Source organism: Natator depressus, chromosome 14 (genome assembly GCF_965152275.1).
Source record: "Natator depressus isolate rNatDep1 chromosome 14, rNatDep2.hap1, whole genome shotgun sequence".
Lineage (NCBI taxonomy): Eukaryota > Metazoa > Chordata > Testudines > Cheloniidae > Natator > Natator depressus.
In genome coordinates, this window is record NC_134247.1 from 8,980,489 (window position 1) to 9,003,399 (window position 22,911).

The window sequence follows — 22,911 nt, forward strand, 5'->3', positions numbered from 1 at the left end:
TGTGGATTAAAAGTCTGGCTCTCTTGCATAGAGGTCCTCAGTATACGTAGGTCACTTGGCCAGCAATGATGTTGCAGTTAAACTGCAGATACACTAGCAGAAACATGATACCAGTATTCATTCTAGCTGTGATTATTCTTATCTACTTCCTATTCTGATGGGGTAGAGATCTGCAGAGAGCTGCCATCTGAGCAACATATTTTTACTGAATCACAACAGTCAGATGATTAAATGTGTTTTGCACAAACACAAAAACTCAGCAAGGTCTATTTCCAAAGCAACTATCCTCAATTCTTTTCCCACTCCCAAACTAATATCTGGACAAGTTTTTATGGCAAACACGAAAATGGACCATCACTACATTTGCGGCAGAAAGAGGCCACTAAACCCACTAACGGCTTTTCTCCAGATTGGCTATCGCAATGGTTCTTAACCTGTGGCCCAATCAGCACAGAGCTGCAGCCCATGTGACATCCTCAGGGCCATACAGGTAGTATTGGATGCAGCCCACAATGGTAAATAGGTTGAGAATCACTGGGCTATATAAAATCCTAGTTACTTTAATGCAGTGGTTCTCAAACTGTGGGTTGGGACCTCAAAGTGGGTCACGACCCCGTTTTTATGGGGTCGCCAGAGCTGGCATTAGACTTGCTGGGGTCCAGGGCTGAAGCCGAAGTCAGAGCCCCACCACCCAGGGCTGAAGCCCTCAAGCTTCGGCTTTGCCTCCTCCTCGGCCTGCCCCATCCCTGGACAGCAGGGGTCAAACTTTGGTTTTGGCTCAGGCTTCGGTCCCCCTGCCTGGGGTCATGTAGTAATTTGTTGTCAGAAGGCGGTCATGATGCAATGGAGTTTGAGAAACCCTGCTTTAGTGAAATCATTTTGAAAATAGGCACACTGGCATTAAGTATTTTCCACAGCACTTAAGGGACAGCATTTAATACTAATATACAAAGTGTTCTGTATAAGGCAAACATCACAGCATTCTAAAGCGTCCAAGAACTTAACGCATGGCATGTACTTTGCCACTCCTATTATTTACCTTGCATGTAATAAGAGATATGCACAAGTTCACCTGATTTAGCAGTTTAACATTATAGCATTTCTTGTCCATGAAATATAGGTCCTTGTAGCTTTAAATGGAATAATACCTAATGCTTCCATTAGAATGCAGGAAAATAAGAGTAATATTTTAAAGTGATTCTTAAGAGCCTTTGGGAAAAGACACGGAAGCCAGAAATGGAGCAACTTCGTGACACACAGGGTATCAGTAAGTTCACACTACTTTGAATTAGGGAATTTCTTGTTTACAATTTAAGTTTTTCCTGGCAATATCCTCCTCAGATCCACACTCAAGGGTGTCAGACAAGCTTCACACTAGGAGCAAGGTTTTTTCTTTTTTTTTTTCAGAACTAGATTTGTGTTCAGAGATCTTTTTGAAACACTTAAGATTGGTCAGTTGATCCAGGAGCTGAGGAAAAACTATTAAATTAAATAATGTAAAGCAGCGTGCCATTATGGGTGGTTAGAAGGAAAGCAAAGCCTCTCTACCTTTTATAGGTCATATATCACCACTGAATATTTAAAGCAAATGCAAACTGCTCTCTTGTTGCTTTCAAATTAATACATGGACATCAACTGTGGCACTGAATTAAGATAATATTGGCATGCCTGCTGAAGTCACTGAGACCTATGAACTTCAAATTTTTACTGAAATCTCAAAATGAGAAACTTTTGAAAATCATAAAACTCCCTTAGAGGGAGGCAGGAACAGGGAGAAAGGGAGAAGCGAAGCTTGTGTCTGAAGACCAACTTGAGATTTCCGATACCATTTGAAATGCACTGAATTGAAAATTATAGCAAAGGAAGCTCAAATACACACAACATCCTGCAGAATTATTCTGGAGTGCCACTGAGTACATCTTTCGGAAGCAGATAGCAAAGCGATTAGTCTTCCTCCAGATGAAAGTTTCTACTAGGATTCCAAGAAGTATGTTCTCAAATTTACATGAGAATAACTGGTGCAGAAAAGAAAATATCCCTACAGTGATAGGGGAGGAATGAACTACAGTACTTAGTCTCATTTCACAAGATAGATACAAGAAATACAGAGAATCATCAGGTTTTTTTGGCATGGTGAAGAAACATTTAAATTATATTAAGAGCATTAGTACAACAGAAATAGGAAGTGCAAGTAAGTGATTTCTCATGACCATCTTAAACTAGTATCTTCAAACAATGCAAAGGTGAAAACAAATTGATGGTTTGAGTATGACACTGAACATTTAACTGCCACAAGGAATATATGTTTATTGGATATAACCCAAGTGTGGATCAAAGAAGGATACTCATCTTTGTACAAATGTACACTATGGACAAGGGGGAGCGTATACATTAATCTACATTTGAACATTTCTACTACAAAATACACCTGAAGACTTACCAAACCAAATGCAAATATTTGGATGGAAACTATTTAGTGTCAGTCTATTAAATGGTGATATAAGGCAGACTGAATCAATAATGAATATTAAACACTAAATATCTCTGGCTCTTCTCATTAATTGAGTCTTAACAGAATGATTCAGATACCTGTAGCAACACATACAACACACTACTTATTCAATTCTCCTCTGCAAGAAAACTCTTGCCTGTGACCAGTTTATGCAAATAAGGAGACAAGACAGTGAAGTGACCTAACAAGTGCTCTTACAACTTGAATAAATTTAGTATAAAAATGCTAGTTACTGTACTATTGTCTTGTAGTGTTATAAAGGGTAACATCAAACTGACAGAATTAGGAATATAACACAAATTGCTCAACAATTACTTGAATACAGTTAACATTCAGTGCGTAGGTCTCACAAATTTGGGCATTAGTGAGGATTAGAACTAGTTTCTGGAGCTCACCAGGAAGGATCAGAAACCCAGAAGGGGTTCAGAATGTGAGTGTGGGGAAGTTGGGAAGGAGTTCCAAAGGGGGAAAGCAACAGGGCAGAAGGAACACGTTCCACTCTTGTAGGTGACAGTCCATTGTATTAAAGACAATGTGAGCCACAACCAGACTTGTGAAAGCCATACAAGTTAACCATTACTTAAGGAAACGTTAAAGAAATTAAACAGTTTCTATGGTGCATCAAAAACTGTCTTTAAAAACTCATCTGCTGCAGCAATTTCAAATAACCTAGCAAACATTAATTTTTTTAATTTGGAAATTGTAAGAGTCAAATGCTGCCAAGAGGCAGTCAGATTACACAGGGACAAAACCTATTCTCAGGCTGAAATTGTCCAGGTATCAAATGCTTTCGCTAGAAAAAGGCAAAAGGGCAGTCTGCTCAAACAGTAATTTTAAAATTATTTAAGGATAGTAAAGTTCTCATTTTCTAAATAAGAGTACAGTTTTATCTTCAATACTGTTGATATGGTAACAGTAGTTATTAAACATGTTAAGTTACATTGAAAAATCCCTCAAAATTCGCAATGAATGCCATGATTTTAGAATACATGGTGCAATACACCAAACTTTACAATATTATGCCTTTTTAAAAAAGAGGCTGATGAAAAGGAAATCTTTCAAACTGACATTTTTGCAAAATCTACAACTTCAATTTCTCATTCCTTTTTTCTATTTACCAACTCAAATCTGTATTTCTTCTTTGCAGGGCTCTACATTAATATTTACTCTTCTGGTGTAACTTTCATGGTATAACATGTGAAAACAAAAATGTTAAGTATATCACTATATCCTTCCTTTTATGGAAAATTATTATTCAGGGTTCTATAAATACAGCTAATTTTCTGCCTCCAGCTCTGACTAATATTCTTATAATTAATACTGTAGGCCTAATAACTAAACGGATTTAAAGTGTTATGATGAAATTTCTGGATTTCAAGTAAGAAGCATTTCAATACATTTTCCCAGAAAAAGCAACAGCATCACGCAACAGATGTGTTCATATAAGCTACATGTAGTTCCATTATTAAATATTACCGTCAAAAAAATAGTGCATGGAATTTGGAAAAAAGGGAAATGGCTGAAGGATAAAGGGAAAAAAGTTGCATCCACATCGATCTTAAATATCCCTGCCCCCCAACCTCTTCAAAAACACCACAGCCAATAAGTATGAATATTAATATAGAGCCCATCTACCAAAAGATTATAAAAATCCTAAATTAAATTAAATTTAGGGGCCTTCACCAAACTTGCTGCAAGTTTGGGGACATAGATATCCAACAGCCATAAAGCTGTGAAAGCCCCTAGAATGAATAAAATAAATCCCACTTGCCTCAGACTGAACAGGGCAACACTGAGACTCTGCCTCAGCCTGTCCTATGGCAGGGCTATAGGAAGAAGAAAAATTTAAATTTTAGAAAAACATAACCCAATTAAGTGAAAGACATGCATTCAAAATTAACAAAATTCCAGTGATCAAGCAAACAAAAGAAGTCACTGCCTTAGCATTTGTTTGTTAATTCCAAACTAACCCTTTTATACTTTCTGACTATTTTTGAGTTGTACGAAGTTCTGACTTTAGATTACTTCATTTGTAGCTTGATGACTGGAACACAACTTTGTTGTCTATGGGTATTTTTCCCATAACTGATGGCATTTATTGTACTAGTTCACAAAAAGTAATGTTAGGTGAAAATCCCATCAGCCACTGAAAAGTTTACCCTCACCTTAGTGTCTTCTGTAGTAGCTAGACCAGTACAATTATTAAGATATTTAGTACCAGACAAAAAAATTTAAAATTGTTTTGGAAATTGCAACACCAGCTGATAGGCTAGTTTGTTACAGTTTCAACTTCTGTTATCAGAAGTCATTATATTGCCCTTCTCACTGTGTAAACCAAACAAGTCTTGCTTTTTTTCTTTTCATCTTGTGTTCAGAATTCTTTGGTTTCTGCAAAATAATTTCAGATTATATGCTGTACTTTATCCATTAGTTCACAGAAAAAATTAATTACCATTGACTTGAGTGCACTACACAGGTAATTTGCTCTGCAGCTCCATACACTCGAAATGAGTGCATGCACCATGCAAACCACAGAAGCAGTTGAATACTTTCTAGAAGCTTGTGTCCTCCTGTGCATGCACAGAGCAAGGGTTAATTATTCATTTTAATTATCAGATATGCATCCCATCCTCAAACTTATTACCAATATCTTGAATCTATGAACTGAAATAGAGGAGCAATGATTTGCAAAAAGAGTAAAAGCTAGTCATCGGGAAAGTCTTACTAATCATTCACCAAAGGAAAGAGTTAGTTCACTCACAGATTAGAGACCACGGAAACTAGTTAACTTTGTAAAATCTAATTTAAAAGGTAACCTCTGTGCTGAAGGGTAGTTTAGCAACTCAAAAAAGAGATGATATCAAGACTCCTGGTTTATAATTCTGGCTCTTTCAATGATTTGCTGAATGATCTTGGGCAAATCACTTATTTTCTGTCTCTAAAATGGTTAGAATATGTCTACCTCACAGGAGTACCATGAGGCTATTTTAAAAATGATTTAGATCCTCTAATGAAAAATGCTTAATCTTCTGCACAAGCATTGACTTTCCTCATCTGTTTCTAAACGTTTGCCTAAAAATTATTCACTCAGATGTTTTTAGTGCCTACACCAACATTTGGTTATGTAGTTTGCAGGTCAGTCAACCAATCTTATTTAATCATAAATTCTCATTTCACTATGAGATATGGCATGCTAATCTTAGGGGAGGGGATTTAAACGGTTAATCCATATAAAAATTACTTTATCTGAAAGCAGCTTGTCTCCTCAGGAAACTCTACTGCAAGTCTGACACTCTGGACATAAATGAAACGGCAGGCCAGTAAGAGACAGCAAATTCTGTAAGAACATTCACACTGAAAAAGAAGTGACAGCAACTCAAGGTAGCTGCATTACAGGTCTCCTAGTAGAGGAAACAAAACAGGGAGTGTCTACCTGAGAAATACCAAGAGCAGATAACTAAACTTTGCCAAGTATATTTGTAAGAGATTTCATCAATTCAGGTCCTGTTAGGAACAAAATAAAGAGATCTAAAGGTTTCCAACCTCTAAGTAGCCAAAATAATATTTGTGAGCTATAAAACGATGCTATCACCTAACCAGCCAAACAGTAACTATTTAAGAAATGGGAACTATTTTGGACTAAAGGACAAATAACGACAATTAGTAGAGCAGATCAAGTGAGCAATGCATGCATTAAGGTTCTTGGGTTTTGGGTTTTTTTTTTTTTTTTGACTACTCATCCTTGAAAAGGGGGGGTGGGTGGGATGGTGCAGAGCAGAAAATAAAAGTTTTTTAAAAAATGGATTATAGAACTACAGCAGGGGGAAGGAGGAGAGATATCCTTAGAGCATCATAAGAGCTTGAGAAAAAGCTGGAAGTTCCACAGTTTTTACAGGCTCAATACAAAAATCAATCTATCGACATGAATGTTTTTAGGCGAGGTATAAAAAAAAGTTAAATGTGTTAGGATAGCTTTAATGTTTGGGGTTTTTTTGAATGATCCTTGGGATCAGAAGAAAGGAATACAGAAGACAACCAGCTTCCATCTGGAATACAACAATGGACATATTAAATTATGATTGTAGAGAAATGGAAAAGTGTGGCGGGAGGGAGGGAGGAAGGGAGGGAGAGAAAAAAAGATAACTGAAAACTCAAGGCCAGTTCATAATGCATTTCCAAGCAAATTACTGAATGAGTCTGCTTATTTATTCTACATGTTAGCTGACAGATGGCCAGCAGGTAAATGGCACCTAGTGCCTAGAAAAATGCTTCTTTATGACATCTGGAGAGCTATGGATCTTGCTTAAGATTAATACAAGTTTCTGGAGATTTGCCAGATAAATTTCTAAGTTGTTAAACCAAGGCCATATAACTAGAAATTAAGATGCCAAAGAACCTGAGACACTATATAATGAGTTCCATGGGGCCACATACTCTACTGGAAGACAGCACAATGTTCTCGATATCTTTAATTTGAAAATTTGCAGACTGAAAAGATGGGGCACGAAAGAAAAGCAATGTGAAGTTCCTGGTACAAACCATAGCTGTAAAAAACGAGAGAACTCTCTTCCAAAACTAAGACTAAGCCACAATGCTTAGTGTTAGGAAAAAAAAACAGGAAAACCTACTACACTAATGACCAAACTAGGGTACAGGCTGTCAGCCTACGCGATGGAAAAACAAGGGAAAAGAGTTTCACCACAACACAAGTGGCACAGATAAGATACAACTTATGGCTGGAACTTGTATTTAAAAGTTGATCTGCAAAGGAAAGCAACATTTGCCATTTTCTTCTTCTTGATGTTTAAAAGACCTGGAAGCCCCCCCATCACAAAAAGTGTTCTCCCCATGTCTGTATTTTTCCATTAGAAATTTAGCTCAACACTGGAAGACTAGTCAACTAAAGAAGCAAGATATTCGTCGTAACAAGGAAATTAATCTGAGTAAGAGGGTAAGAGACAAATTCAGATTAAAAATTCTGATTTGTTAACTAAGTAATTAAGACACTTGGGAGAAGAGTCTCAAAGGTTCAACACCCAGGCACTTAAAGGGCTGAGAAAACTTTCAATCCACAAGTCATCTTGTGTCCAACAATCAGATTTGTAATTCCTTATATTTGTGGCAAAAGCAGAAAACAAAATCCCGTTCTTTGCACATCAGAGAGGCAAAACATGGGCCAAAGGCCTATTTTTCCTTTTTGCAGGTCACTTTCAATACAGTAGCAATAAAATCACTCACTGTGTGTCATGCACCTAAGCTTCTAGAAGTTTTCTCCTGAATGGCTCCTGGGGTTCATGCATTGATGCAGTCACACATCCAAGAAAGTTATCTGAAGAAAGAACTAACAGGATGCATCTGGCACTAGGATTTACATCAGCCAGGGGTCACAATTACATCTTGCTAACATGTGAAAGTGCCAATGTTACAAGTCATCTAAGATTTATTGTGGACAAGAAGAAAGGCCTATTAAAGAAACCTGTACCATTTTAAACAAATTATAAACGATAGATGAGATGTACCCTGTAACTTCATTCCTATTAATCATTTTTTTAAAAGTTAGTTAATAAGTGTACAGGTCTATGTCTACTTGCTTAGGAGACTACAACATGCAGCTAAGTGACAAAGTTCAAACAAGAATTAGAGTATATCAAAAGAGCAGCAGTAAATATGCGTTTATTACACCAATAACTACTGTGGCATGCATCTGTACAAACCTTGCAGGCAGTTGTCCACAGCTGGTCATGAATAAAAAGGCATATAAATTTTTGTCTTGTTTTATTACAATGAAGTTTATAACAGTACAGAAAAGTCACACGACCTTATTGGGTCAGTTTACTTAAACCCTGCAACAGGAGGAACGCTAAATACATTAAATATTGTTACATGTTCAGACTTTTAAATGTACAGGTAGTTGGGAATAGTTACAGCCCTCACCAAGCTAAGTTGGGGACGTGAAGTCCAACAGCACCTGAAGTGCTGTGAAGGCATCACTTTACAAATAGCAACATAATGTTACAGAACTTGCCTTTAAGATGGTATGTTCATGTAATTCCAGCGCCTTCACAATTTAACGAACCATATTTACTATACTTCACTTCTAAAAACCTAGATGAAACATGAAAAAGAAGCCATACAGTATAAATTGCAACATCAGGAAAAGTTCCTGTTTTATTATTCCAAATAAATTTTTCCCATGTAAAATAAGAATGTCCAATAGTTCCTTGCATGTGGGAAGATATTTTTTTTTAAAAGTCACAATGAAGCCTTAACTGACGGAAGCTTGGCTATATTAACAGCACAAGATGAGAAAAGGTTTAATCTCCAAACCTATTAGACTGTGTGTAGTAGCATCAGTAGCGGCCACCTTGCGACATTACAGGAGGTCTCATTCCCATTGGAGGTCGAGGAGGTCCACCTTGGTAAGGGGGCACCATTGGAGGTCCCTGACCATATGGAGGCATCCCTCCAGGAAGGTATCCTGGCATGCCTTGGTGATGAGCACCATACTGACCTATGAACAAAACATTTTTAAGATGAAAGTAAACGTATCTACTAGTTTTCTTTTTTAAAAATGTTATTTTAAAATAAAGCTATTTTAGTAGATTCTAAAGGTTAGAGACAAAGTTAAACATTAAGTTATATTTCTGTAAAAACCCATCCATTTCAAATTAACAGCTGCTTCTAGATTTAAAAAGCTTTCAGTGAACTCAAATGTATTAGGAAAAAGTGTGATTACCATGAGGAGGCATAGGAGGTCTCATTCCCTGTTGCTGTGGAGGAATTCCAGGTTGTGGTGGCATCATACCTCCAAGCGATCCAACTGATGGATTGCCCATGGATACCTGTCCTTGTCGAGGGAGATTACGTTGATATTTGGGCAACTGTGCCCTTCTCTCTTCCTAAAAATACAGCACACATAGATGTTTTAACACTCCAGGAAGAGAAAGGTAGTTGAAATATTAATTTAAATATTGGTGCAGAATGTCCAGGTACCTAAGCCAGAATTTATAAAACTGAAATTGTTACTAAAGGTAGCTTCAAAAATAGAACTAAATTTGCTATGATAAAATTCTCAAGTATATTACCAATAGTATCTCTCTTTCCCAGGAAAGCTACCACATAGTGCAAGTTCAACTATTTCAAATTGCTATACTAATACTGTCAACTCTAATATTTTGCACATAAGGAGCCAATCCTCTCAGGGCTGAAAAAGATGAGACTCAATCTCTTCTTAATACTAAAATTATATGTAAAAAAATCTCAAATGAACTGGGAATCTAAAGGACAAAACTAAGTCTAACCTGAATTCTAACCTTGCTTAGGAAAGCAGGATGCACTTTGTCTTGAGATTTTTCAGTTCTGAACTTGGAGAAGCGCATCCATATAATTGTTTTTCATATCTGTCAGGAGCACTTCACAATTGCTCAGTCTCACTTGTGCCAGGCTGCCTAGCTATGTGTTTATATCTGGCACAGTTCTAACAGTTATATATCAGCCTGGAGAAGTGAGAGCCAATTAAGGTAGAGCCACACTCAGGAGGGGTTATTCTTAGAGTCAATGCAACAGTTTCACCATTTATAAAGGTACGGTTAGGCGGTGTTAACTCTATATTACGCTATTCACCACCTTGAAACTGAAGATATATCCCCTCACATGAATTTCTCATAAATTAATTCAACATATTTTGTACTCCTGCCAGCATTAAAGTCATCCTGGGATAGAGAAAAGTATCCTGTTAGCCACATAACAATTGCAATGGAAACGTGAGTTGCATTTATCAACTTAAGAAAAACAGTTTTAACTTACCAGTGATATATCCTCATCTGGATGGATCAACTTACTGGTTGCACTGGTTGTTGTAAGGGTAGCAGGCTTACTTGTTATAGACGTAGCTGGTTTAGCTGCAGTACTGTTTGTTGTGCTAGTGGTTGAAGCTGTAGACTGTGTATAAGCAGGGAATGTAGGTTTGGGGGGCTCTGTGGTTGTTGCAGGTGTATTATTCAAAGGTTTGAAATCAGTACCCACTGGTCCTGGAACAGCTGCCTGAGCCTGTGAAATAAAAAATTAATCAGTAGAAATACTTACTTTTTAAAATAAGACTCATTTACCTGTTTGACGTCTGAAACTTTCCAGTAAGATACACAATTAAAATAAGCTAGTCCAAAGTAACGTTCAGCCTCATCACATAATACTAAAGCAACTGAAAACAAAGACAAAATAAAACCTAGTGCACACACTGTAAGAGTCTAGATGTTGCAGGTCAAAAGCAATAGCTAAAACAAAGGTACAAAATAAAAATTGCATATATATTCTGCTGACTTTCTTGCATAATTTCACCCAGAACATTCAATTTAATATATAAATCCTTTATGGACCACTCTGCTTTAGTAAAGACAAGCTATGCTGAAGTGAATTTCTATTTCTGTTATTACAATTAGTGTACTTTAGCAATCATTAGTGAATACAACTCCAAGTGTTAGCATTCATTAATGAAATTAGATGTTTTGAAAATCTTGGCTTTAACTAAACCTTTCAGTATAAGAGGTCTAACATGTCAGACTTTAAAAATTTAAATTAATTTTGAAGCAGTCTCTCCATAACAAAAACACTGCAATAGTCTTGCAAAGGTCTTTTAAATATCTGTCTACAGCTCTTCCTGAAATTTTAGTCTCATTAATGATTAAAGTGAAAACAAATTTGAGGTCCACTGTGAAACACAAGAGGCTGGAGTCAATACTGTCTGTGCTTAAATTAAATTAGAGACAAGACAACTTTGCTTTAAAAGTAAAATACTACAAAAATGAGTTTCACTTGAGAGAATGCTTTGGCAGTAGCCAGCATACATTTTCAATTCTCCATTCAACCTTCTAACTGAAGCCAAATGTTTCAATTTTAGAACATAATGCAAATTAGAGTTTCCCTATATTAAGATTAAACAGCATGAACTAAAAAGGTTTCACCATGCATCAAGCTAACCACTGCCCACTAAAATGCATTTTGCTGCTTTCATGCTTTTTTAACCCTTCAGAACCAGGATGTAGTATTTCTCATTTCTTCCCATTATCCAAGAGGAATTGAACACTTCGAAATGTGTATTCCTACAAAATGTAATATACAATTAAGGATTTTGTAGTTTTACCAGCTAAACATAATCAGGAATATAACAGCAATTATCTGAAGATGTTTAGGCAGACAATTTCAGATTTACATAACGGTCCAAAGGGTTAAGTTGCAAAGCGATTCTTTTTTAAAACTGCAACTTCCTGCGTACTTGTGCTGTGCTAGGAAACAGAGCTTTAGAAGATGCTGACAGATTTTCTGAATTGGATGAAGCTGTACTTGAACTTGTGACAGGTGTCCCCATCTGTAGCATAAAAGAAAGGAAACAGTGAACAGTCTCCAAACAATTGGGTGGAAAATATCCATATGGAAGGATCTCTTATCCAAGGGACTGAATTTTTTGTAAATGATTATCTTCCATGCAGAAGTCCAAAATGCAAAAAGGACATTATGAAAGTTTCTGCAACATACTTGAAAGCAAGTAAAGAATTAAGGATGTATTCATTTACAACAAATGGCAATGGTCACAAGCCTTAAAAAAAAAAAAAAAAAAAAAATCAAGAGGCCACAAGTTGAAATCCTGCTTAAAACAAACCATGACAAGACTTGTGCATTGTGAACTTTACTGAAAGTTTTGAGAAGTCAAATCTCCATCTGCTGACAGAGGAAAAAAGTTCAGCCAACCATTCCCCTCCATAAGGGAAGTAGTGTCAGTGTGTTTTGTCCATCCCCCACTGCCCCACATCCGCTGATAGAAGTTATACCTAGTTCCTGGGCTGCTATAAGACACTGAAGACAGGGGAAATAAAAAGTGAATAAAAATCCTTTTAAAAAATCAGCAGCCTAGTGTTAAACTGCATTATTACAATAAAGAGTCAAAACAGGTGAGAAGTTTTATCAATTACTTTTGTAGTATCTTCAATGAGAAGTACTAACAGTCACAATGATTTAATTTTATAGTCCATTGTAAGGGACAAGACTAGATAGTTAAGATTCCAGAGTCTCTGAAGGTCACCTTACCTGTCCTGCACTGGGGAAAAGTGGTTTTGTAACTGGAGGCTGTGGGGAGGGTGCTGCTACAGCAGGAGCTGGAGGTCTATTAAGAATGCCTGGTGCTGTCACAGGCTGTGCTTGTGTCATGGGAGGCATACCAGGACGAGGACCAACAGGTGGTGGCATACCTATGAAAATAGGAAAGAATCTGTAATAAAAACTCAAGCACAGGTGAACAGAAATATTCCTTTTGAGTACACTATTCCAGAATGTTTTAAAAACAATATGTGCAGTCTTGACATACATAAGCCTGTAATGTCAATGTACATTTTATCAGCTTGTAGAGACAGCTGTTTTAGATAGTCACAAATTAAACACATATGCATGTATAATATAAATTAACACACTTACTTATAAGAAAGACTGAAGTTTTGTCACCTCCACCTTACAATTACAGATTCAATTTTGAGACACAGGGAAAGGACAGACAGTAGCTTAGGTACTCCTCCACCCCCCCAACACAGTTATACAAGTTCTTTCCTCTTAACTCCACATGCAACTCAGAGAACCTGTGTAAGATTCACTAACTAAACCTAAGCTGCCAACTGAGTGATAAGGCTGCTACGAAGCCTGGACAAACTGTTTGTCATTAGTGGAGAATGAACTTTATGGGGCTGGTAGCAAAGTGTGAACTCAGATCAGGCTGTGACTGATTGCTCTGCAGAGGACATGGAAATGGCTCCCTCAGACAGCCAATATTGCAGACTATTAAAAGACCAGGTAAGGCAACCAGAAACACAATTCTTCTGACGGTAGACATATTATACGTAAAAGACCTTTAAATTAAGCAACTTAACTCACTTGCAATACTTAGTAGTTAAAAAAAAAAAAAGATTTAACCAAACTACTTTTGGACACGTGATTGCCATGGAAGGTTCTCCTAAAACGGTTAGTACAGTTAACAGATGCCCACAATACTGGTTACAAGCAAAACAAGAGAAAGGCTATGAAGCAGTTTTTATAATCTTATAGTTATGATTTAAAGCAAAGCAACGCTTCAACACAAAGAAACACATTAAAATACTCGATCACCTAAACAAAAAGACTGGAGAAAATTTGTTGTGTAAAATATAAAGCTTCCTGAAATAAGACAAGAGGGCTCCCCCAAGCATAGTGTAATACAGTCAATTCTGGACAGGAATAAACTTATTTTATACAATCTACCTAACGGGTGTGAATCTTCCAGCCTACTCAGTTGAGTTTAGGATCGCAGGTGAGTTTAAGACTGCACCAATTTCAGCCAGCTGTCAGTAACAGCAGTCAAAACAGCGATGCAGGAATTTCTCTTTTCTAGGATCCTGCAGTACCAGTCAGCTGCTTTTCACAGCTGTCTCAGTGTTTAAAAGCTTGAGAGAAAGGATAATGAAAGAGGAAAAACAACTCTCCACATTTTCCCTCTCCAACAAATAAAAGTGTACTATTTAAAAATGTTAGTTTGCCACCAAATTCTACCCTTTATCTTTGTGGAAAGCCACCACTGAATTCTAGAGATCTAGTATGAAGTATGGGTAGCATACAGCCCGATTTTTAATCATATGAACCCAAGAACCCCAAGTTAAATAAAAGATATAATTTAGCTCACCACAGTATGAGTTCGACATCACTGACCTACCTGGTGGCATACCAGGCATAAGAGGTGGTATTCCTGGCCCAGGAGGCATCATTCCACCCATTGGCATCATCCTATTAAAATATAAAATAGAGACTAATATGAAAACTAATGATCTCCTATTGAGACTATTGGCACACACTAATATTAAGCTAAAGGTGTTGCAAGTAACCTAGTTATTTCCACCGACAGAGGAATTCAAGTCATCTTGACTCAGTAGACAAACCAGTCCCCAATAAAAGAGGTTCCACTGTCAACAGGAAGAGAAACAGTTTTCATGTGGGACTCAATTCCTTAAGGTGACATCAATCAGATTTAATATCAGACTGCCAGGCCTAGTCTCTCCATTAAAAAGGTACTCCAGCATGTCCTTTTCAATTAATTGGCTCAGTTTCAGTGTAAGTGGCCTACTAATAAATTGTATACCAAGTGTAATGCTAAGCTAATTAGTACCCCACTAACAAAATGCCCAAGGAAATTTGTTTAAATCATGCTGTTACACTACCCCTCATTTTTTAAAGATTCCAGGATAACATAAATGACAGTCTAACCTTGAACAATGTGTAAAGAGACAGAGTCAACTTGAAATCAAGTTAGTTATACAAAATATTAGAAGTTTCAGGTAGTACATATGTCTGAGGTCTCAGGCCAATTTTTGTGAATACACAGCCACATCTTCCTATTTAAAAAAAAAAAAAGTTTCTGCTTCCAATGTTGTCTGACAGACAACCAAACAGGTAAAGATGACTACATAAAGTTCCGTCAAACGTACTGAAGAAGGAAACATCAGAAAATCAATCTCCAGTAATTCTGGCTATGCTTTGAACAGCAGGATTTGATTGTGCCTGTCTAAGGTCATGGCTTTTTCTCTGTTCTAAGAATAAATTCCTCTCACCTACTGGATATGGCTGAAGTTTCCTCCAATATTGAACACTGGTGTCCCATTGGCCCCTCCTACCACCTGTAGCTGCTAAACTCCATTAAAATAAGCTAAAAAGACATTAAATACTGTCCAAATATTACTTTTCAAGGTAAGCAATTTAGTTACCACAGGATTTTATTAAATGGGAGGCAAGGTTTCCACAAGATACCATATGAAGAATGAGGATTCTTAAGCTAGAAACACCTGCAACCAGGCTAGGGAAAGCAGTGAAGGCACCCCACAGTATCAAAAGATTCTCTCAGGAACTCTTGGATGAGGGAGGCCCTCCTACTGTCACCATGAAGATGCACTTACAAGAAACAGCAGGGATATTATGTTATGAAATGGACATTTGTTTCTTAGAATCTGAAAAGAACAGGACTAAAGTACAATAAGTTAGAACATATTATTTCATTGGCCAAGGCTAGTCTTACTTATCCTGATGTTCCCTTATTTAAAAAAAAAAGAACGAGTGGAAATCTGTTTTAGGTTAAGTTAGGCTTTAAACTGGTAACAATGTAAAGTAATAACTACAATCTATAAGATTGTAATTGGTTTGATAGACTAGTGCAGTTTTTTGGCAAATTATGTTCCTTACTATATGGCATAGCATCCATCCAGATTAAAATTTGACAAAGAGCTTTAAGTGCCACTCAGACTAAAAACCAGGGAAAATTGGCAATGTCCTGATGGCAGAATGAAATCCTTCAAGCTATACGTTTCAAAACCAAACAGAAAAACACCCACGTAAAATGTAACTGCAATAATCAGACCGATCACCACAGTTTTTTTCTAATTAAAAAATTGTATATGACATTAAGCAGGTTGCTTAAGCTATATATCAATGAATCCTCACTGAAATGTTTTCATTAAAAAAAAAATTAACCTCCCACTACTCACAGGGAGTGACCAAATGAAGCTGAAGACTGCTGCAAAATGAAAGGTGAAGTAGGAAACAAGACAGCTATTGCAATGTTATCTCCCTTTGTTTTGTCTTATGGACCCAGATGGAGATCCCTTATTATTCTTAACAATGAAAACCTCAAACTTTGCACTACACAAAACCTAGTTACGGAACACTAAAATATTGAGAGGGGCTCAATATGACACGTTTCATTTGACATAAAATGGCATAATGAATGTACCTAAATTACATTATTAATTAGATGCTTACATGTTTTCACCGCAAAATGACTGCATGTACTTTCTCTGTTGATGTAATCTGTGAAAATGTATGACAAAAATCAAAAAATCTACCTGTGATTTTCCAAACACATTGTGATAGGGTGTTATGTGTCAACCCCATTAACAATTTAAAAACTCATCTGTACACTCTACAACCAGTCTGTGTAAATCTCATTTAACAAAATCTTAAACTGACTAACAAGCTTGTTCCTGGTTGGATCCACAACTGATGAAAACAAGAGATAACCTCTGATGCAATAATGTATATACACAGCACAAACTTTGACAATGGGTTCATGGAAGGGTTTAAACCAGCAAGTCAAGATTTTACATCCAACTGTATTAACTGGGGGGTGGGAGGAGGAGCAGCAACACCACCACCACATTTACGCATGACTTGCTAAATTTTAGTGACATTTTGATGTTGTGGTATAGCCTTCCAGGCCCTATGTTAACTTTAAAATTAACTCAAGTTTATAAACCCCCCAAAGTTCCACAGAGATTCTGATTTTTTCTAAAACAGTTCAGAGCCGCTAATGACAGATTTAGATGGCAAACTGCTAGTGTGCAAAAACCACTGCATGAACATAGGCCAACTGATTAAGCCTACGTTTTTACTCACCCAGGTGGCATTCCTGGCATAACTGGAGGCATTCCTGGCATCATTGGTGGAACACCTGCCATCAAGGGTGGTATACCTTTAAATTGAAAGTAATTTTTAGATGAGTAATAGATTTATCAGTGTGAGACTTCAGACACAAACAAGACTGGATCAACTATTTGTATATAAGCTTTAGAGAAAAATCCTTTTTAACACTGCTTGAAGATATATTTTGCATGAGTTTTCAAGGATGGGGGCAGGTATCACTACTACATTTGGACACGTGATCAGAAAACTGATTTTCTATCACTAAGGGATAGAGACGCTCTTCCTCTTTATATAAGTGTACACATAACCTAGCATTTTGTCAGAAATTTAGCCAGCATCGAGATAGTAATATCTTACTCTTATATAGCCATTTTTATCAGTAGATCCCAAAGCACTCAATGGTCTTAAATGTAATTCTCCTCATAACACTTCTGTGAAGTAGGGAAGTATTCATTTCCCACCTGTAGGGCACAGCAAGGCTAAAGGACTTCCCCCAAGGTGACACAAGAAGTCTGTAGCAGAGCAGGGAACTGAACCCAGGTTTCCCAAGTCTTAGGCTAGTGGTCTAAGCACCTACAAACTAGGCTCCCTCATTAGGGCATTTTCTCTCCTTGACAGAGCAACTGCTTCCCTAAATGGCAGTTTCCAACCTCAGTGAAACTCTTAAATAGCATCAAGAGACAGGCTAATGAAAGCTTCTCCGACATAGCAGATGTAGGTACGTTCATCACTTTTAGTGTCAAAACAAAGTCAATTTACATAGTATATAAAAGCAGAAAACTATCAAGGGTAACACAGGTAGGCAATGTGGACAAAAAACCCTGTCTAAGGAATGGAAGTGCAAAATGATGAACAAATTATAGACTCATTAAAAATCTGGAATAGGAATATGTTTAAATATGAAAACTACATCTGGTCATGTTAGAATTGAAACTCAACTAGGCTTTTATGTGAATAGAGACAAAATTAATCCCTTTATTGCTACTACTTGGAAGGATTTTTTGGAATAAGTTATTCACAACAGAAAAACTATCCTGTCATTAAATAAAAAGAACCTATCAGTGACATTTAGCTTTTCATGTTTATGGATTGTAACGGGTCAGAAGCCAGCCGGTCCTGTTCAATTTATAAGACCCACCTGAGAAGGAGATAGGTGTTTTCTACAAAGAGCTGAGAGGGCTCAGTTGAAGGGGAACTACAGAAAGAAGTCTGGCTCATGTGACTCCCCTGGAGCAGAGAGAGAGGGAAGCAGAATGAAACGCTTCTGGGCCCCAGCAGCCTGCACTGATTGTGAGTGTGTTACTTTGTGAGCTGTGTTTGAACTAATGAAACAGTGCCCTGGAAGAAGGGCCTGAAGGACTCTGGGAGTGGCAGTGAGCCCCTCCTGGGAAGGCTGGGAGAACCACAGGCAGGTAATTGGCCCAAGAACTGAAGGGGAAACAGAAGCAGTAGCCAGCCTGAAGCTAGATCAGAAAGGTGGCATTATGACAATTTTTCCTTGATTGGTACCTCACTTCAGCAATCCTTCTAGCACTATTGTGACATTTCTTAATGTTATATTTTTTTCAAGAAAGAAGATGTCAAGACAGCTGTGCTTAAGCATCAGTCATAAGTTATACTGTCATATCTAACAGTGTTGGGAAGGTGACAGACCATCATCCTAGCGTTAAAGTAGCATCTCAATGAAAGTATTTGGTTTTTCCATGTTAGCTTTAAAAGCCTATGTTACCTGGGGGTATTCCTGGTGCACCTGGCACAGGAGGCAATCCCGGTTGTGCCATTGGGGGCATGTATCCCTGTTGCGGCTGTACTGGTTGTGGCTGAAATGAAGTTGAAGCTGTAGATTCATCATCATCATACTCATCAGAATCATCTTGTTGTTTCTTCTTCTGGCTCTCTGCTAAAGAAATGTAATGAACACTGTCAGATTAAGAATAACACAAATCTACAGCGTTTAAGAGCATAAGATTTCATCTACTACTTAGGTGTTCCAATTTGAAACTAACTTTTAAACCACCTTGCTGGTAATTTGCAACTATGTATTTTAGGAAGGAAGGAAGGAAAAATTTTACATAACCCTTCCTCCCTTGTGTTATATGTGTGTATGAGTTGGTAAAGTGGGGCAAGAAACCCTACCAGGATTATTCTTAAGAACTGCCACCTAGGTCTGCATGCCACAGCTTAATCTACGCAGTAGGGCTCCGGGGGAGGCTAGAACACCAGGGAAGTTCACAAAGGCATTCTTAGCACCCAAGAAGTCCAAACCTCTATTCTATTTATGCTGTTTTTCTTCTATCCACCCTCAAGTCACAGTTCCTGCTATGTAACAGGATAATCCTTTTCCAGACGGGTACTTGCCAAAGCAGTTACCTTTGGCTAGGAGAAAATATCATTAGTCACTTAAGCTGCCAGCAAAGCCTATCAAAGTAGTTACAGAATGTATCAACTTCTCTAGCCGAACCAAAATCACTGATGATATTCCTTACCTCCACTACCTAAAGAGCAAGGCAGCTCCACTAATCAAATCTGAATGGCAATGTAAAACCCAGGCCACTGAGGATTTTCCTTCAAACAAATCCTGTTGCTAAACTATTTCCTCAGTATCAGCTTTAACTCTATATTTAAAGTAGTTACTTTCACAGAGCACGAATCCCAACTATTACAGTTTTATGGTTTAAATAGAGCTCTGTAAGACACTGCATCTCAGGATCAAAACAGGGCCACTGTAACATTTTAGTTTCACCACTACAGAAATGCAATTTATACATTCATTAAATATTACTATTTACACCTATGTCATTCATAGTAAATAGGGATAAAGCTATGCACCTCTTTATATGCTCTAATCTAGTTAACATATTATGGTGAACATATAATGTAAGTAACTAAACATTCAAGTTTACCCTGAGTTTTTTGTTCAAGTAACCGTCTCCTTTCATCCATGTCTTTTTCTGGAATGCCCTCCATACCATAGATTTCCAGTTCAATGTCCGTTCTTCCAGGAATAGCATTTGGAACAGCATCTATTGTTTCTTTATGCACCTAAATCAAAAAAGTTAGATTCCTTTATTGCAATCAGCTAAGATTTTTGTGACTGATAACATTACTTCTACAGGCAGCGTCAAATCTTACAGATTATTCTGTTAAGGCTATCCACTTTGTCACCTCAACTCAAATCCATAACAAATGCACATATGTTTAGTTAAATAATTATTTTCTTTTTAAAATCTGTAACTAACATCTACTGGTAATGTCTCTCCCAAACAGCTGCAATTTGTGTTGGCCCCTACATGAAAGTGTTTTGAGCGATTTGTTCCATTACATTTATAATACATTGAACGCTTTTTACTCTGTATCAGATTGCTCAATAACCTTTTTTTTTTTTTTTGGGGGGGGGGGGGGGGTTAGATGTGTCCGGTCATACTTTCGCAAAGAAAAGAAGTGTCTTTTAAACTAAGGGATGCTGCTAAAGAGGGGCACATGCTACTGTACATTATTCACAGTTTAGCTTAGATAAGAACTACATGGTTTATCCCTTTTTTTAATACTACTTTAACTGTCTTTGTAAATACAGCCTCATGAGGAAAAATTTTAGTCTTAGGCTTGGTCTACACTTAAAAGTTAGGTTGACATAGCGACATCTGTCAGGGATGTGAAAAAAACATCCCTGATGGACACAGTTATGTCGACTTACCCCCAGTGTAGACGCAGCTATGTTGATGGCTACCATCATTTGGAGACTTGGTATTCCTATACGGATGGAAAAACCCATCAGTCAGCACAGGCTCTGTCTACACTATGGAGTCATGCCAGCATTATACAATGTAGCTATACTCGTATAGTCTCTGTAGTTTAAACATATCTAATAATAGGTTCAGACTAAGAAGTGCATTTTCCCTTGCCAATATAAACTACACAGATGTTAAAACCATGTTAGGAACTTGTTTTCTGGATTTAAAACCAACTAATACATCCTCCCCAATGTCAGGTGTGAATGAAAGGCCAAGATTATCTGTCTAATCTATATGCTATCATGTACATTTGTGACAGCATTACTAAAACCAGTGAGTTTATAAAAAGGGATGTATGTTCTTGTATTAGAAATAGAGAAGAGAGACATCAATGTTTCCTAAACAAGGCAACTACAGCAAAGTTTTATTTGAGATTCTAGCAGTAATAAACAAATAATCTTAAAGTTTTTAATGCAGTATCACTCTAGGGACAAACTGAACACGAGGCAAGTTATGCATATATTTAAAAAAAGCCTTACCTGCATACAATGTATAGCTAAACCAGGTCCTGTATACAGTTTCTTATGACATATATGGCATTTAAAGTGCTTTGCTTTTTGATGCTGTATAAGGATTTTCTCATCATCAAAATCCCTATTGCAATACCTATTCAAGATTATTAAGGACATTCTGAAGCTTTAAGATTTTTGTATCAAACAGCTTAAAGGAATGGCAACAGGGAAAAAACCAGGGGAGTTAGATCAAGTGTAATACAATTCTGTGAAAAGATTAATTTAAAACGGTGGCTAGGAAACAATATTTATGGCTGCAGCAAATTGAACTGATCTTTAATGCTGCCTTCAGAGCAGCAGTCAATCCTTTAGGAGACTGAGGGAAGCGCCAAGTCTCATTAAATGCCAAGGTTTCTCTGATTGTTGTATGCAGAGTAGTTGTAGCCCTGTTGGTCACACAAGGCGAGTGAGATCTCTCTAAAGTTTCTCTGAGACAGTTTTACGGCCTCTCCCTGCAGAGATGAAGATTTTTTCCATCTCCACGAATCCACACTGTCCCAGCTAGCAGCAGCTTGCTGCGGAGAGTGTCATCTATTCCTGCGGGGACTCCTCCGCTCACCCCACTACCGCAGGCTCGCTAGGAGCTCGGTGGAGCTGGCGGGGAGGGAATACCAGAAAACAAACACCACCCAGCTGAAATTCCAAACAAGGCGGTCGGGAGGCAGAAGGAGCAAGCCGCGTCCCCCAGCGCAGGAAGAGGAGAGAAAGGGAGAGAAAAGCCCGAGCCCAGGCCGCCTCCTGGTGAGGGAAGGAGAGCGCGGGGCGACTCCCGGTAAAGGATGGGGGGGAGGGGGCGGAAGGAGAGCCCGAGTCCCGGGACCAGGCAGTGAAAAAGTGGAGGAGGGAGAAAGTGAGCGAGTGCGGGGCATCCCGGCCAGGAGATTTAGGGGAGGGGAAGCAGAGACTAGGCCACGTTCCGGGGTAACAGAGACCAGGCCGCGCTCTCCCTTTTACCCCCGCCCAGTCCCGGCCGGGAAGCCATCCCGTTCTGTGGCAAAGGATATCAGCACCAGGGCTTCAGCTGCTTCTTCTTCTTCCGGCCCATCGCGGTGGCGCTACCGAACTAGAGAAAGGCGACAAGCAGGCACCAGCCGGAGGCCCTCCACCGGCCTCTCGTAGGAAGACAAAATGGCCGCGCCGCTCCCTCCTGCCGCCGCCTCCAAGCCCTGGGCTTCCCAGGATGCACCGCAGCAGCCGCGAAGGGGCTGTCACGTGACGTCCACCAGGCGCCCTTTGCCTCTGAGTCTCCTAACAAACACCGCGATTACTGACGGCAGCCATTTTGTTTCAACCTCCTTTCACGTCCCGCCTAGGGGCGTAGAACCCTCTGTCATGACGCCCTGGTGGCCACAGGGAGCTGATAAGGGTGAGGAGGGAAGGGATTCGGATACCCACCAGCGAAGAGGTTTAAGGTGCCCACAGGGTTGTTGGACAGGACAGACTGTGCCATTGTGATGTGGCGTCTGTGTGTCACTAGGCAACATCTGCAGGTTGCCTGCAGACCCCTATCTGCTGACAAAACAGCACTCCGGAATATCACCACAACCTCATTGCACAGCACCACCACAGCTTCATTGCAAGGCATCACCATGTCAGCCTGCCACAACCAAAACAGTCC

The 22,911-nt window shown here is 38.5% G+C and overlaps 1 protein-coding gene across 13 annotated transcripts; it reads right to left on the minus strand.

The window, feature by feature from the left end:
• Positions 1-4,283: 4,283 nt before the first annotated feature.
• ZNF207 (zinc finger protein 207) lies at positions 4,284-22,476 on the minus strand. 13 transcript variants are annotated; one of them, XR_012641884.1, is made up of 14 exons: positions 22,298-22,476; positions 21,261-21,387; positions 19,894-20,032; positions 18,720-18,890; positions 16,964-17,039; positions 16,331-16,378; positions 14,208-14,308; positions 12,593-12,753; positions 11,784-11,876; positions 10,319-10,561; positions 9,249-9,411; positions 8,840-9,023; positions 8,538-8,617; positions 4,323-4,338 (listed from the first exon to the last, which is right to left on the minus strand). XR_012641884.1 is itself a non-coding variant. In XM_074971561.1 (13 exons), exons 1-12 carry the CDS (start codon positions 22,336-22,338, stop codon positions 8,863-8,865), a joined length of 1,524 nt encoding a protein of 507 aa, XP_074827662.1. In that variant the 5' UTR covers positions 22,339-22,476; the 3' UTR covers positions 8,221-8,617; positions 8,840-8,862. The 13 variants fall into 13 exon arrangements, 11 of the variants coding, with proteins under 11 accessions (XP_074827663.1, XP_074827661.1, XP_074827662.1 ...); XR_012641883.1 differs by having other exon boundaries at positions 4,284-4,338; positions 8,538-9,023; positions 22,298-22,475; XM_074971561.1 differs by lacking the exon at positions 4,323-4,338 and having other exon boundaries at positions 8,221-8,617.
• Between the last annotated feature and the right edge of the window lie 435 nt (positions 22,477-22,911).